A 14033-nucleotide genomic window follows, 5' to 3' on the forward strand; every position below is an offset into this window, starting at 1 on the left:
ATCCTTACTATCGTGGGCTTGCTTGGAACTCGGTTTCTCTAGGGGATGGTTAGACAACCCGTCATGGAATTTACTGACCTCGGGAGTAGTCTTTCTTATGCAAGACGAGTTCAGATTCTAATGTACTTTACCAATTTACTTCAAGTTGAGCCCAACTGCAGAACAATGAAATCATTAAAGGTCTAGGAACAAAATTTCTGGACATCAAGTACAGTTGGGAAATCTCAGAATAGGGAAACATTCAAAACACAACTAGGTTTTCTAATAGTACATTTTCAACTGAAAGAAAAGGAAAAGAAAGAAACAGATCTGTGCTGCGGGTCTGAACTGGATTCTGCTTCTTTTCTCCTGGGGATGCTGGGGCTGGAGGCGAGGGTGAGGAGCAGGTGATGCTTCCTTTCCCCAAATGTCAGGACAACATTTCCCATAGGCAGGGAATTGTATTTGGTCATGTCTTTTGGCAGGAGATGCGTGGCCAGTTGTGGAATGATTTCTGGGATGTTGTTCTAATGAGGATTTGGGGTAGCAAGAAACAGGAGTAGGCTATTAAACTGAGCTCAAGTGAAATGGGTTTTATTGCAAGGACACGGGTGGTTCTCAAGGAGCCCATAGTTAGATGAAAGTGTTGCTGGGCTTCTTGTGAGTCGGAATCAGGACTGGAGATTTGCCGTTCACTCTCCCCCGTGTCTCAGAAGGGCACAGTCTCCAGAACTGGCTTCTGTCTGTAAGTGTGGTCAGTTCTTCTGTTTCTTCCAACATGCTCCCCTGGGTCAGCTGCATGTGGCCCTTCTGTGGTTAGTTTAGGAGACTACAGACCTCTCCTCTGCAGGACCCAGTGGTTACTGGAAGCCATCTCAGTTTCTCATCAGATCCCAAAGAGAGAAAATCTGGCAGCCCCAGCTCATCTGCTCAGTCAGGCTGTACAAGTCATGGGCTTCTGGTATCAAATGGCTTGACAGCCCTAGAATCCACAGGCTACCCCTGTTCAGTCAGCTGTGGTGGGGAACAGGACCCTATGATTCACAACATCAGATCAGCTGTGGTGGGAAACAGGACCCTATGATTCACAACATCAGATCACTTCTCTTAGTAAGAGTCAACAGGAAATGCAGTGTTCCTCCTCTTCGCAACATCCTGAATAGGGAACATCTTTTATAGAAAACCAAGATTTTCATCTCTGGTTATCTAGGAGGCTTAGAATTTGAATTTTACTGAGAGAGATTCCTTTATACCTGCTTATACTATTAGGTAAATGAATGTTCCATTCTATCTGGAAGCATCCAGTCATTCCATAATTGATTATTGAGCCCTTAATATGGTCAGTGTGCTAGATTTGGGGGTTGCAAAATAAATACTTTGGTGAGGAAAGAGGAGGGAGGGCAAAAGTTTTTCTTTAAATCTGAGTTCTTGCAGGAAGGAAGATGCCCAGAGAAGAAAAAGATGCAGAGAGTATATTGGCGTTGGTGGGGAAGATAGCTTATGGGGTATTTAACAGTTCTGTCAGCAACAGAGCTTTTCCTCTTTCCAGCCTGAAATTGAACAAACCGGGTCTCAGTTACTAAGCATCTGTCCTGGCAAAGGAAGACAGGGTGCTTACCCCTAAAGGAGAGAAAGAGCAACCAAATTAGATCCAGCCTCTGCTCTCAAAAGACAGCATCGAATGAGAGGAAATTGCAGCTGCTATCCAGACTGACTGCTTAAGAGCCTGGAGAGTTACTCGGGGTAGGAAGGGTTTATGTGAAAAGCCATGCTACGCTTAGGGTGGGACATGAGTGCTTGGGGGAAATGGTGGCCATCTTCGAACAGCCTTTTCGGCTGTACCTTAGATTGGTGATAGTCAGCATTACGACCAAGAGCACTTGCCAGTCAGAGCGGATACTGGTCCCACTGGAGAGGCTTCTGGGGGCCCCTCTGGTTCCAGGCACTGACTCTTTAGTTGCAAGATTATAGGGGAGCGGCGTCCAGGGAAATACCAACCCGTAGGAAGCACTTCCAGTTTTAACAACTGCACGCGCAGTGTGGTGTGTATGGCTCAACACTCAGCCCTTCTGAGGGACCTTCTGAGGAGACAAGACTGGACATACAGGTCTGGCTTCTGCTGTCGAGGGGCTTGAATCCATGTTAATGAGGATGCCCTTCACTTAGGAAGGAACAGGGGAGCCATCTCTCTGGGGGACAGTGTTCAACAAACATCCCCTCGAGTAAAAATTAGGAATGGCTGATTGGGATGCTGTTTTGATAAAAGATGCGGTGCCTGTCCTTGGTCAGCTGGGGTTCTAAAAGGCATTTGGGAAGAGAGTGACAGGACCCCAAAGCATGATAGAACTGGAGGGCTGACAGGACCTTGATAGTAGAGTCCTGACCTCACAGATAGGGTAAGTGACTTGGCCAAGTTCACGCAGCCAGAGACAAGCCCTTCTCTCCCAGTGGTGGCTGCGAAAGAGGACGATAAATCTTGCCAGTCGAGGCCAAGATGGCAGTGGTGTGGCTCAGGGGGAGGGTGGCACAAGAGGGTGCTGCGTTCTCAGCAGTGGAGTTGGCTTTTTTTTTTTTTTTTTTTTTAGGGGTACGGTTTCGGAGGACTTCTTATTGTCGTGTTAACTCTCTCTCACTCTTCCTCTGGCTTGGCTTGGGGTAGATTCGCGGTGTGGGTGGGAAGGCGCGCGCCCCTGCAGCTTCTAAGTCTCATCTTCCCCGAGCGGAAGGCATCAGGCACCTCCTCCCAGCGGCCCCCGCCGGCTTTGGTCTGCCCCGAGGCTCCTCAGAGCTCGCTAGGCGCCAGGGCTCCTTGGGGCCGGCTCTGGGCCAGCCGCGGTCAGGACGCCGGTGGATCCCCAGGTTCCGGGCAGAGCGCCGCCGCCCGCCTGGCCCCACGGCCCGGGCGGGCAGCCCCGCGCTCGGCTCGGAGAGCGCTCGGCGGCGGAGTCCCGCGCTGGGGAGGGGCGAGGAGAGCTGCAGCCCCCTCTGCCCGCCCAGACCGAGGAGGGGCGAGCAGGCGCGGAGCTTGGCGACCGCGGGGTTGTGCGCGCGTCTCTCTGGGCACACACTCTCCGCGCAGCGCGCTCCCCGGGCTGGGTGGCCTCGGACCTCGGCAGACAGCAGCGGTGTGCGCCGCGCTTGCACCGGGGTGCGTTCAACGCCGGGCGGGAGCCGCTCGCTGGGGTCACTCGACTCCTTCTCCCCCTCTCCCGGGAGCCAGCGGGGTGAGCTGGAGGCCGACCCGGCCGGACGCCGCGCTCCTATAAATAGCGAGCGTGTGCCCGCCTGGCGCCCTCCCGGCTGCGCGAGGACAGACAAAGTTGTGCGCAGGGACTCGGGGAGCGCGGCAGCGGCTGGAGAGGACCCCGCCGCCGCCGAGCCGCCCTGCGCCCTGGAACTGATCCCGCGAACCGGTGCTCTCCGTGCCCGGGACCTGGCTGGCTGCTGCCTACCTGCCGACGTCCAAGAGGCGCCGAGGTGTGGGGAATTTTTGACGAGGCGAAAGTGGGAGTCGCTAGAGTCCTGGCCATGAACACAGCCTCACGTTCTTCTCAGTCCGGGAAACACCTTCTGCCTCTGTAATTCGTCCCTGCCGCAAGCCGGACGCATACCGGACCGACATCCGCACCGCTGGGCACCCACCTACCCCCGAGGCTTTTCTTTGAGTTTCCTTTGTTTTTCCTGCTCCGTCGTCCACCTGGGTGTGCTTGGGTTTGGGGTGAGAATTTATTACCGTTTTCCTCTTTGAGGTGTGAATGTGAGGGTTTGGTGACTTTTAGATGTCCAGGAACAAGGTTGGGTGCAGGGGCCCCAGGCAGGGCTGATTCTTGGGCGGAGGAGGGTGGGGTAGGGGGTTCTGCATGAGCTCCTTAAAGGACAGAGGTAACAGAGCCAGCGAGAGAGCGCGAGCGGAGACTTTGACTTCAAACCACAGAATTGGGGGAAGTGTGCGCGCCGCCGCCGCCGCCGCCGTTCCTGCAGCGCTGTCGATCTAGCCACAGGCATCTTCCCGAGCGCCGGGGTCCCGGGGTTGGAGGCGAAGCCGGCGAGCAGAAGCGCCAGCCGGCTGCGGCTGCCCCACACGGCTCACCATGGGCTCTGCGAGCCGGGCGCTGTCCGTGGTGCCGGCCGTGCTGCTGGCCCTCACCCTGCCGGGGCTGCCCGTCTGGGCACAGAACGACACGGAGCCCATTGTGCTGGAGGGCAAGTGTCTGGTGGTATGCGACTCCAACCCCGCCACCGACTCCAAGGGCTCCTCTTCCTCCCCTCTGGGGATCTCGGTCCGGGCGGCCAACTCCAAGGTCGCCTTTTCGGCGGTGCGGAGCACCAACCATGAGCCGTCCGAGATGAGCAACAAGACGCGCATCATTTACTTCGATCAGGTCAGACCCTGAGGGACGCAGGGCACCCGGTGTGTGTATGAATGGTGGTGGGGGGGTGGAGGGTCGATCTCCCGGCAGCCCAGAGCCAGGCTGCCTGCCCAGGCTAAGTTGGTCTGACTGGGATGTGGGGGATCATTTCAGTACTCGCCTTCCCAAATATGTCTGGGTCTGAAACTTCTGTCTCTCCCACCACCGCCTCTGCCCACATTCCCTCCTGGCCTCCGCAGAGAGGAGGGAGAGAGGCTGGGATTGCAGAGCCCAGCCACAAGAGCTCAGGACTAGTTTCACAGCAACAGGTCCATAGGAGCTGGCGGGAGTGTGGTCCCTGGACCTCGAAATCTCTTGGCCAGAGCTTGGCTCCCCGGCTCAGACTCTTCTGCGGGTGCTGCCCAGGTGGTTCCCGCCCGGTACCCTTGCAGTCCCCGCCTGGTACCCTCGCAGTCCCTGGATAAATGATTTGTTTCCCCCAGGTGGAGAAGCTTCTCCCCAAAGAGAGCTTCGGGGGTCCACATTCTCTGCGGAGCTCTCGCAGTTGGAGGCAGAGGGTGGGCAGCGATGGCGTGGGTCAGGTCTCTCCCACCTTTCTGCTGCCAGGATCCCCACGCATGTTGCATGCACCGCTGCAGCGGAAAACGTTTCTGTGGTACTTGGAGAAAAGTTGTGGAGGGAAAGGAAGGGCGGCTGCAGGGACCTCCCGTTGGGAAGACCTGGGGAGCTGGTGCTCCCTGCCCCTGCTCCCGTCCTTTCAGATAATTGAAAATTACCGGGGAAAGACAGACTTTGGGGTTGAGGGTAGGTGGTGGGGAGGAAATGATGAAATCTGTGCCTTCTTTTTAGCGACCTGGAGCTCTGGGGTTTGGCTGATGAGAAACCCCAGGGGTATCAGCTTAGCTTTAGCAAGGAGTCTTAAAACTGGAAACTGACTCCGGGGTTTGTAATTTCAACCCTAACAGCACCCAGAGTCTTTTCAATTCCAAAGTCACTTGTGTAGTTCACGGTTGTATGCAAAGCCACATGTGTAGGAACACAGGTTAAGTGGTACTGCAGTGTGTGCCAGGGAAGGGAAGAGGTGACATTTCCATCCCTTACTTAATTGTTCCTAAGTAATGCACTCTCCAGCTGGCCAGGCAGAGAGTGTTTTTCCGGGGCTTACTATCAGATAGCTATAATTTTTAAAGAATTAAGCAGCCCCTTTGGGGTTTGGGTGCAGTATTTTCCATCCTGATGGAAATAAAGTCTAGCACCACCCCTGGTTTATATTTCAGTGTATTAATTAAATGTTGGACCGTTGTGGATTTTGCTCTGTACTGTGCCGTCTTTTCCATGACCTTTCCATCAATTAGAAGAGGAGAGGATTTGTTCTCCTGTTTGGGGAGCCATGCATCTCAGAGACCACAAGACACATTTAGTTACAAATCTCTATGTGTCTGGATGCTCTAATTACAGTGTGGAGTCAACACCCAGCCTTGTGTGCAGTCAACACTAATCAGACATTTCCATTATTGCTAATGAATTATGCTACTTGTATCTGAGTCAGGAAGTCCCTGCTAAGTACCTCAAATTATTTTAAATGTGCTTGAAAAAAATCTTTGTAACGTCTCTGCTGGGGATTATTGCATAGCTGGTGATTGGTTGTTGAAAGATCGTTGATCATCAGGTCGGAGAAAGAAATCTGAGGATTATTTGGAAGAAGGTGAAATCTCAGAATAAAATTATATACATACATGTATTTTAAGTCGAGGCTTGGACCTGGTACATCAACTTGACCCGCTACTATATTCTGGTGCATTGCTCAGAGGTGATATGTTTTTAGGAAACTATGCAAAAGGCCTAATATTGGCACAAATGCAGCATTTACAAAAGATAGTGGCAGATTGCCATTGATACGGTGGAAATGTATCCTTATAGGGACATCTGCTTTTTTGAATGCCAGTTATAGATTTATTTCTTGGAGAGAAATGGAATAAACCCCAGTTATTTTACAACTTCCCACCCCCAAACATTCTCACCCTCCTTCTCATGGAAGAAACTTACTTATGTGACATTTGCAAATTTGGTGTAAGAGGTCACTTATTGAAATTCAGAGTTAATTTCATAAGCAGTAGAAACAGGCTGCACATCTTGGAATACAAAATGCATTGCTGCTTTCTGAAGAAATAGTGCCTTATTTTACTTTTCATTTTTGACCCTTGAAGTTTAAATAAAGAGCAGGTGATTGATAAGAAGATAATGGATAACACTGGCAGGAACACAAGAAGGCCACCAATTTTGCAGTCTGTCCTTATTCATGCTCTACTTTTTGGCAGCCTGCAAAGGCTGAGTCATTGCCAAAATATTATAATTAAGGCCTAGATGGCATAGGACTGAAAAAAATGGCCATGGATCTTAGGAGAGGTTTGGCGGAGACTCAGGGGAGGGCCAGGCATTCAGATCAGTCTGTGCACTATTCAGTGTCATGGATTATGTCACAGGGTGGAGGGGGTGCCCAGGCCTCTGTGTGATGTGTCCAGGAATGATTGCAGAGAGCCCACGGATGCCGATTGGCTGTCTTGGAAACGTCATCTCTGGACATTGCAAAGGCTTGTAGAGGATGGGAATATAAATACAGGGCAGATGCCTTTTATCTGACTCTCAAGGTAAAGCTAATATTTATAAGCCCTCCGTGTTACCTAGATGTTTCCAGAGCCATCAGGCCTTGCTGGAAATTGAGGCATGAATACAAAGCAGTTATTTTATTTTTTTCCTGTACCATTTAAAAGACAGAAAAACCTTCCATTACACAAATCTATTTTCCAAGTCACTAAAGAGGAAAAGAGTAGAACTCAATGTTTTATTCTCTATGGTTTCTTAAGCTACTTATGAAAGAAATAAAGTGAGAAAGGAAGAGAGATAGGGAGTTAAAGAGAAAAAGAGAGAGAGAGAAAGAGACACAGAGAGAAAGAGACAGAAAGAGAGAGAGATAGAGAAAGAGAGAGGGACGGAGGGAGGGGAAGAAGGAAGGAAGGAAGAAGGAAGGGAGGAAGGAAGGAACTTCTTTTACTTACAGAAGAGACTATTGTAACAATTTACTGTTACTTATTATTTTTATTTGTAGATCCTAGTAAACGTGGGTAATTTTTTCACCCTGGAGTCTGTCTTTGTAGCACCAAGAAAAGGAATTTACAGTTTCAGCTTTCATGTAATTAAAGTCTACCAGAGCCAAACAATCCAGGTATGTGTTTTGACCTGCTCCCTCTCTACCCCCAAACGGCAGTGTTTATTGGCAGTGGGTTATGTATTTAAGTATTTCTCCAAAGATGTGTTTTCATTATAAAAATAAACAACCATCTTTATAGTTTATTTTTAAAACACTTAATTTCCAATTTTCTTCTTTATTACATCCATTAAGGCTATGACAGGAAACATATAGAAAAATAAACAGTTGAATGTATTACCTTAATAACCACCAACGATTTAAAAAACATGGCTTAGTAAAAACTCAGTGGCACAAATCTCTTTATAAGATCTTGATTTCATTTAATGCCTGTGCAAAAATTCTTTGAACTTGTAAGGAAGAAGCTTGTAAGACTAGCAGAACTTTACGAGTACATATTAAATAAAGCGAATTTGCTATCATTGTTAAAAAGTATGAGCTACAGTTAACCATTAGAAACGAATTTATGAAGGAATAACGACTCACTATACTTTTTACGAAAGGGTGTTCCTCTGCACATGCTTTAAATAGTCTATCCTCAGTTACTCTGACCCTAGTGAATTCTTAGAAATTTCAGTTGCACAGTTAACAACATATTTTGTATTGTCCTTTCTCAGGTAATAGGCTTCACCTTACACTCAAAGACTAGTTCCTGTAATATTCAAATATGCTAACACCCAATAATGCCAATGCATGTCTGTGGAATTCTAGCATTCTTTTTGTCTTATGCTCAGTGAATGTGTTATATAGTACGGCCACAGGAAAGGTGGATTACTCTTCTGCCACTTTCACAGATCCCCGTGAATGGGTAAATTGATCATCCTCAGATTTAATTTATGCAGTACTTTTTTTTTTTTTTTGACGTAAAAGGAATGAATATCAACTAAACAAATTTACTAGCATGGAAAAGCTTTTCCCACACTCTGATATTTACAAATTTATGTGATGTTTAACACAGTATAATCAAAATTGGGCGAAAAATTTGAGTTTATTATTTGTTAATAATTTTGAGTTTTTAAATTATGGATTCTTTGCTAATTACCCATCATTAAAATCTTCACTAGTAGTGGTGATTATTATTTTTTAATACATATTTAATGCACATTTATTATTTTTAATACACATTATCAGGGAAAACAGAAAAAGAAATCACAACCCCCCCCCACATTCCATAATTTCAAAACTTCAGCACTAATGCCGGTTGCAGTCAACTACTAACCTGAAAAAGTTGTTGGTAGAATCTTGCTGTGTCTGGGTTTATCAGAGCAAAGGGCACTGGGCTTCTTTTTACTAATATACTGGGAAGCCTCAGGCTTGCTTCATTACTAAAAGATTGCTATTGAATGTAAGAAGTAAATAAAACAGCAAGCTTAATTTACGTGTTGAAGAGAGGCCAGTTTTCCCAAGGCTAAGTTGCTCTTCACCGATGGTATCCTTTTGTAGGCATTTCGGGAAATTTCTGTGGGAGATATTTAAAAAAACCTATTTTGATAAAAAAAAAAAAAAAACCAGCTCAGTGGACCTACTAAGTGTAGCCACTGTGGTTGGCAGTGGACCTACTAAGTGCAGCCACCACCTTTGGGATGAATTTGCTGAACGTCAGATATTTTACCAGGTCTGTCATCTCAGACGTTATTCATTAGCCCTGGTAGATGTCTTCAGTGATTTTTTTTTTCCCTCATAGGTTAACCTGATGTTAAACGGAAAGCCAGTAATATCCGCCTTTGCCGGGGACAAAGATGTTACTCGCGAAGCTGCCACTAATGGCGTGCTCCTCTACCTGGATAAGGAGGATAAAGTCTACCTAAAACTGGAGAAAGGTAACTTGGTTGGAGGCTGGCAGTATTCCACGTTCTCTGGCTTTCTGGTGTTTCCCTTATAGGATTTGATTTCTCCGTGATGTCGATCCAGGGGAGGGGTGGCCCACCCCTGAGTTACTGGAAGATCATTTTCTCATCATTGGATTGATGTCCTGTATCAGTTTCTCATGGGTGAATATGGATTCTCTTTAAGGATTCTAGGCCTGTCCGAACCGATACACGGTCTCACAGGTTATTTTGTGTGTGTGTGCGTTTCAGTATACTCGGATGGGGACCCCCAGCAGACGTAACACGTACATGTGCTCAAGTGTCACAGTTAAAAGCTGTCTGCAAGGTTTATTCTGAATTTAATTTCCCGGAATTGCTGAATTCGTTGCAGATGTGGAATTTTATTTATTTGTTTTTAAAAGACTGGCAACCGGGTCAAAGAATTAGAAAACTCTCAAGTTCTGACTTCAATCAACGGTTAGTGCGATACTGCCAAAGAACTGTGTGCTGTCTGATATATTGATTACACTCGTTTTTATTCCTTTGGAATTAGTTTGTTTTGTTCTCTGACGGTAACTGGGGATTGTTTTTCAGTGACTGGCTTTGTGTCTTCTCTACAGGTAGGGTAATGAATGGCTTGCCCTCAAAGTTACCCTACGAGGTCACCAACATGACTTCCCTTAACGAAACAGAATGCTTCATAGTTGTATTTTAATTATATATGTGAAAGAGTCATATTTTCCAAATTATATTTTCTAATAGGAAGAATAGATCATAAATCCGACAAGGAAAAAGTTGCTTACCCGAGTTCTAAGTGCTCAGCCCCCAAACCTCCACCAAACCGCCCTCCTCCACTGGAAACCCTGTACTTTCTTGCTCAGCTTGAATTAACATGATGGATAATAACCACTTTATTAAAAAGCTAAGGGATTTTTTTCCCTTAGACATGACCACTTTATTAACTGGAGATGGGATGCCCTTGTTTTTAATTATACCTATTTTTCAAGCCTTCTGTTGTGTTTGAAAGTATCATCTGGTTTTGCCTTAATTCCTTAAATTGTATATATTTATCTGTTTAGCTAATATTAAATCCAAATATCCCACATCTAAACTTAGTGCAATATCTTATTTTGTCTTTTGTACAGGTCATATGAATCATAAAATTATTTATGTCTCTGTCATAGAATAAAGGTTAATATATGTTAGCTGAATTGTTTTGTCCTTTCGGTTTGGGAAATATGTATTCTCTGTGGTTTATTTGCTCCTTTTCACCAAACCTTCTTTTCCTCCCCTTTCTTGTTGCCTTTTCCTGGATTTTAAGAAAAGCTCTCTGAATCTGGGGGGAACGTTCTCTGAATTGGTGTAGGAAGTCTTCCCTGTGTTTAATCTGTTCAAACCCGGGAGTTGTCAGCCTGCCAAAAGAGAATCGATGGACTTGGTAAACTTTTCTTTCAGAAGGGACTCACTCTTAGGTAGTTAAGTTGAAAAAATTGGATAAAATCTCCTAAGGGTGCTCAGTGAATGAGTGCGTGGCCGTGAGTGTAAAGACCGCTGTTCTCAACGTGAAGACTTCGGGGAAAAGTTCCACCCCCTTCACAACACTAAAAGACAAATAGAAGATCACAGGTTTCTTTTGAGGAGGAACTATTATGATGTCTCATCTGGAGCTTTGGCTCCGTTTCCTGGTCTGTTGTCAATTAAAGCAAATTTGGAGAGCCCCTTCTGTAGACGGTGGCGGCAGGGAAGGTGTTAGTGGACCCTGTAGGAGAATACATGTAGGCAGGGCTTCTAGCATAATTGTGATTAATCACCAACTCAGAATATTCATTCATCACAGGAACACGCTCCTCCCGCCCCAAGGAAAATGATCTGGAGATGTTGGCATTGGATCCTCAGTGTTTTGCTTGGCAAGTTATTCATTCTCCAGCTGGCTTTCGGTCAGAAACTTTCCTCCTTGGTGATTGCATAATGTGAGAAAACAATACTGCACAGGGGACTTTCATCTAAATATGAGCGGCATCCTCCGCAAACGTACCTGTTCTCACGTAACCTGCGCCCTGGCTCTCTGTAGTCAGGGTTGCGTCTCTGCCTTGCAGCAGACTGGATTGTACTTGAATAAATACACCATTAGTCATTGTTTTGGCAAAGAGGCTCAAGGGTATTGGAATTATTAATAGACACCTATGATGGAACAGAGAAAATGTGGGGCTTAACCAAATAGACCAGTGTAGAAGTGTCTTATATAAACATGCTTGTGGCCATCCGTTGGGGCTTGCCCTTATTTGTCTTGATTTTTTCCGAACATAAAAAAAAACGTTGGCAAAGGGCTTGACTGTAATCCGTAAGCTCCAGTGTATATATTTTGGAATGCAAAATCCATTCAAAACCTCCCCGAAAAATTCAATATGAAAAGGCGCCGAAGCTGTGGCTATCAGATGTGGCAGGACACTGGCAGCAGGGAGGACCCCCAGTCGAGAGATGAGACATCTCATTCATGAGGTCCGATGAAAGCCTCGGGTTCTTATTCCAGACCGGGTCTAGGAGGTACGAGCTACAACAGACACAGTGGCTGGAAAGGTAAGGTTGAAGGCAGGGAACAAAAGGGACAGAATGATTTAGTCAGGGGAGTCCGGATTTGGGACAGACATAGGATGGAATTCTGCAACCTTCACTTACCAGCTCTGTGACCTTGGGCAGGTTTCCTCACCTCTCTGAGCTCTAGTCACTTCCTTTGTAAACAAGAAATTGTGAGAATTTAGTAAGCACGTGAAGTGCCTCACTCCGTAAGGAAGCTCAACGAAGGGTTGGCTGTTATTACTAACACCTGAGCCCCAGCACAGCGAAGAAGCAAGTAGGGCAAAAGGAGGATGTTAAGACTGGCCCGACAAAGGGTCAAGAATTGAGTTTGAGGGGGACTGGTGGAAGAGCTGGAGGCAGGGGTATCAGAAGTGCTTCCAGAAATGGAGCCAGATGCTCCCTGTGTATTCTATGACTTGAAAATAGTTTCCAGAAATTGCTCGGTCCACAAAAATGCTAATTGAGCACAGTATTTGCATTGGCCCTGTCCACATTCATCAATGCCAGCACCATCCCTTCCTAGATGTTCCCCATCTCCTTTGACTGTTCCTTGATCTATTGATCGACAAATGCAAGCAATTGTCTGTAGCGAGCAGAATCCCAAGAAAAACACAACTGAAGGAAATAAAGAGGTTGTGCATAGGATCTCACTGATTCCAACTGCTTTTGGGGTGCTCCCCATGACCCCAGATTCTCTTAGAATGTGATTATTTAATTAAAATTTTGTTTTAATTTTTTTTTTTTGTATTAAGTCTGTTTTCCCCTTTCTTTTTGGTTTCTGGAGCTCTATAGCCTCATGTCTTCTTTTGGCTTCTACTTTTTAGCAAACCACTGATTTAAATCTTGAAATAAATCTCTTCAGCCAGCATCGATGAAATTATCCTTCTAATGGGTCACACGCTTTGTTAAGGAGCTGAGTTCATACAAGTGGTGACATCTGCCCTTTTCAGACCTCCCTAAACATCAGACACAGTTAGAATCTCTGCAAGGAGCAACAAAGGTCTAAACGTGCGGTTCCAACTTGCCTTCCGACCGGGCGTACTGGGCTTTATCAATCCCCCTTTAGTGTAAACCGCTTGTCCCCAGGACAGTGGTAATCCACTGGTTATAGCAAGGTCCCTAAGTTGGTTGACCTAATGCCCACAGAGAAGTGATGAGCACAGGAAGGTGACAGCTGATGATAGTTGGCATTCAGAGCCCTGCAGCTACAATAGAATTCTTGTGCTAAGTGGTTCCCTTTGGTAGGGAGAGGGTGGGATTTAAGATGTTGGTTTTTTAAATAGGTTACTTGCAGGCCTACCTTTAATATGGATTTCAAATGCCTTAGAATATAAAAAAGATGCAATTTTTGGCCCCCCCCCCCCCCGACCTTTTTAAGGAAAACAACTCCTTTGGGAATTTGATTCTGAAGTTAAGTCAGCTTCTCAAACGAATGTGCATAAGAACCATCTGGGAATCTTGATAAAAATGTAGATTCCAATATAGTGGGTCTGCGGTGGGCCCTGAACCTGCCTTTCTAAAAAGCTCCCGGATGAGGCTCATGGTCCTGGCCCGGGTACCCCACGCTGAATGGCGAGACTGGACGTAGTTGTTTGTTAAAGGCTTGTTACTCAAAACGTGGTCTGTGGACTAGTAGCGTCCACATCACCTGGGGGCTTATCAGAAATCCCAGGTGGGGTCTAGACTCCCCCCAGACTTGCTGACGTGGAATCTGCATTTTTCCAAAGGTCCTTTTGGCCTGCTCCATGGTTTTTAGGCACAGGAGAGTTCGTGAGTTTATGAAGACAGAGTTACTGTCTTTAAGTAAAACCCGAGACCGCCAGCATCAGACTCTCTCGGGCTGGGCTTCAGGCAGCCGCCGTTTCACCAAGTCCCCAGGTGATTCTTTTAACCTCAATCCATCCAGGTGCAGGGCATTTCTTTGCAGTGACGCAGAACTACCGATGCTCCTGTTAGCCTCCCTATTGATAACGCCGCGGGCTGAAGGCAACGCGCCCGGAGCTTTCGTGCGGGTGAACGTGGGACTCTTACTTTGCGATGGGAAGAGGCTCCAGGGACTGCTGCCAGTGTGTGCAGAGGAAGGACTCCAGGAAG

General features: G+C 46.7%; 1 protein-coding gene across 3 annotated transcripts in view; it reads left to right on the forward strand.

The window, feature by feature from the left end:
• The window catches only part of CBLN4 (cerebellin 4 precursor), a 269591-nt gene extending 259133 nt beyond the window's left edge, over window positions 1-10458 (forward strand). The window contains exons 1-3 of one of the 3 annotated variants that reach the window (XM_026503769.4): window positions 4071-4361; window positions 7456-7572; window positions 9239-10458. In XM_026503769.4, coding sequence (XP_026359554.1) covers window positions 4071-4361; window positions 7456-7572; window positions 9239-9436 — 606 coding nt within the window. In that variant the 3' untranslated portion in view covers window positions 9437-10458. Of the gene's footprint in view, window positions 1-4070; window positions 4362-7455; window positions 7573-9238 lie in introns of those variants that run through there. The other 2 variants (XR_008959332.1, XR_008959331.1) reach the window with 2 other exon arrangements.
• Window positions 10459-14033: the final 3575 nt, after the last annotated feature.

Source organism: Ursus arctos, unplaced genomic scaffold, assembly GCF_023065955.2.
Source record: "Ursus arctos isolate Adak ecotype North America unplaced genomic scaffold, UrsArc2.0 scaffold_16, whole genome shotgun sequence".
Lineage (NCBI taxonomy): Eukaryota > Metazoa > Chordata > Mammalia > Carnivora > Ursidae > Ursus > Ursus arctos.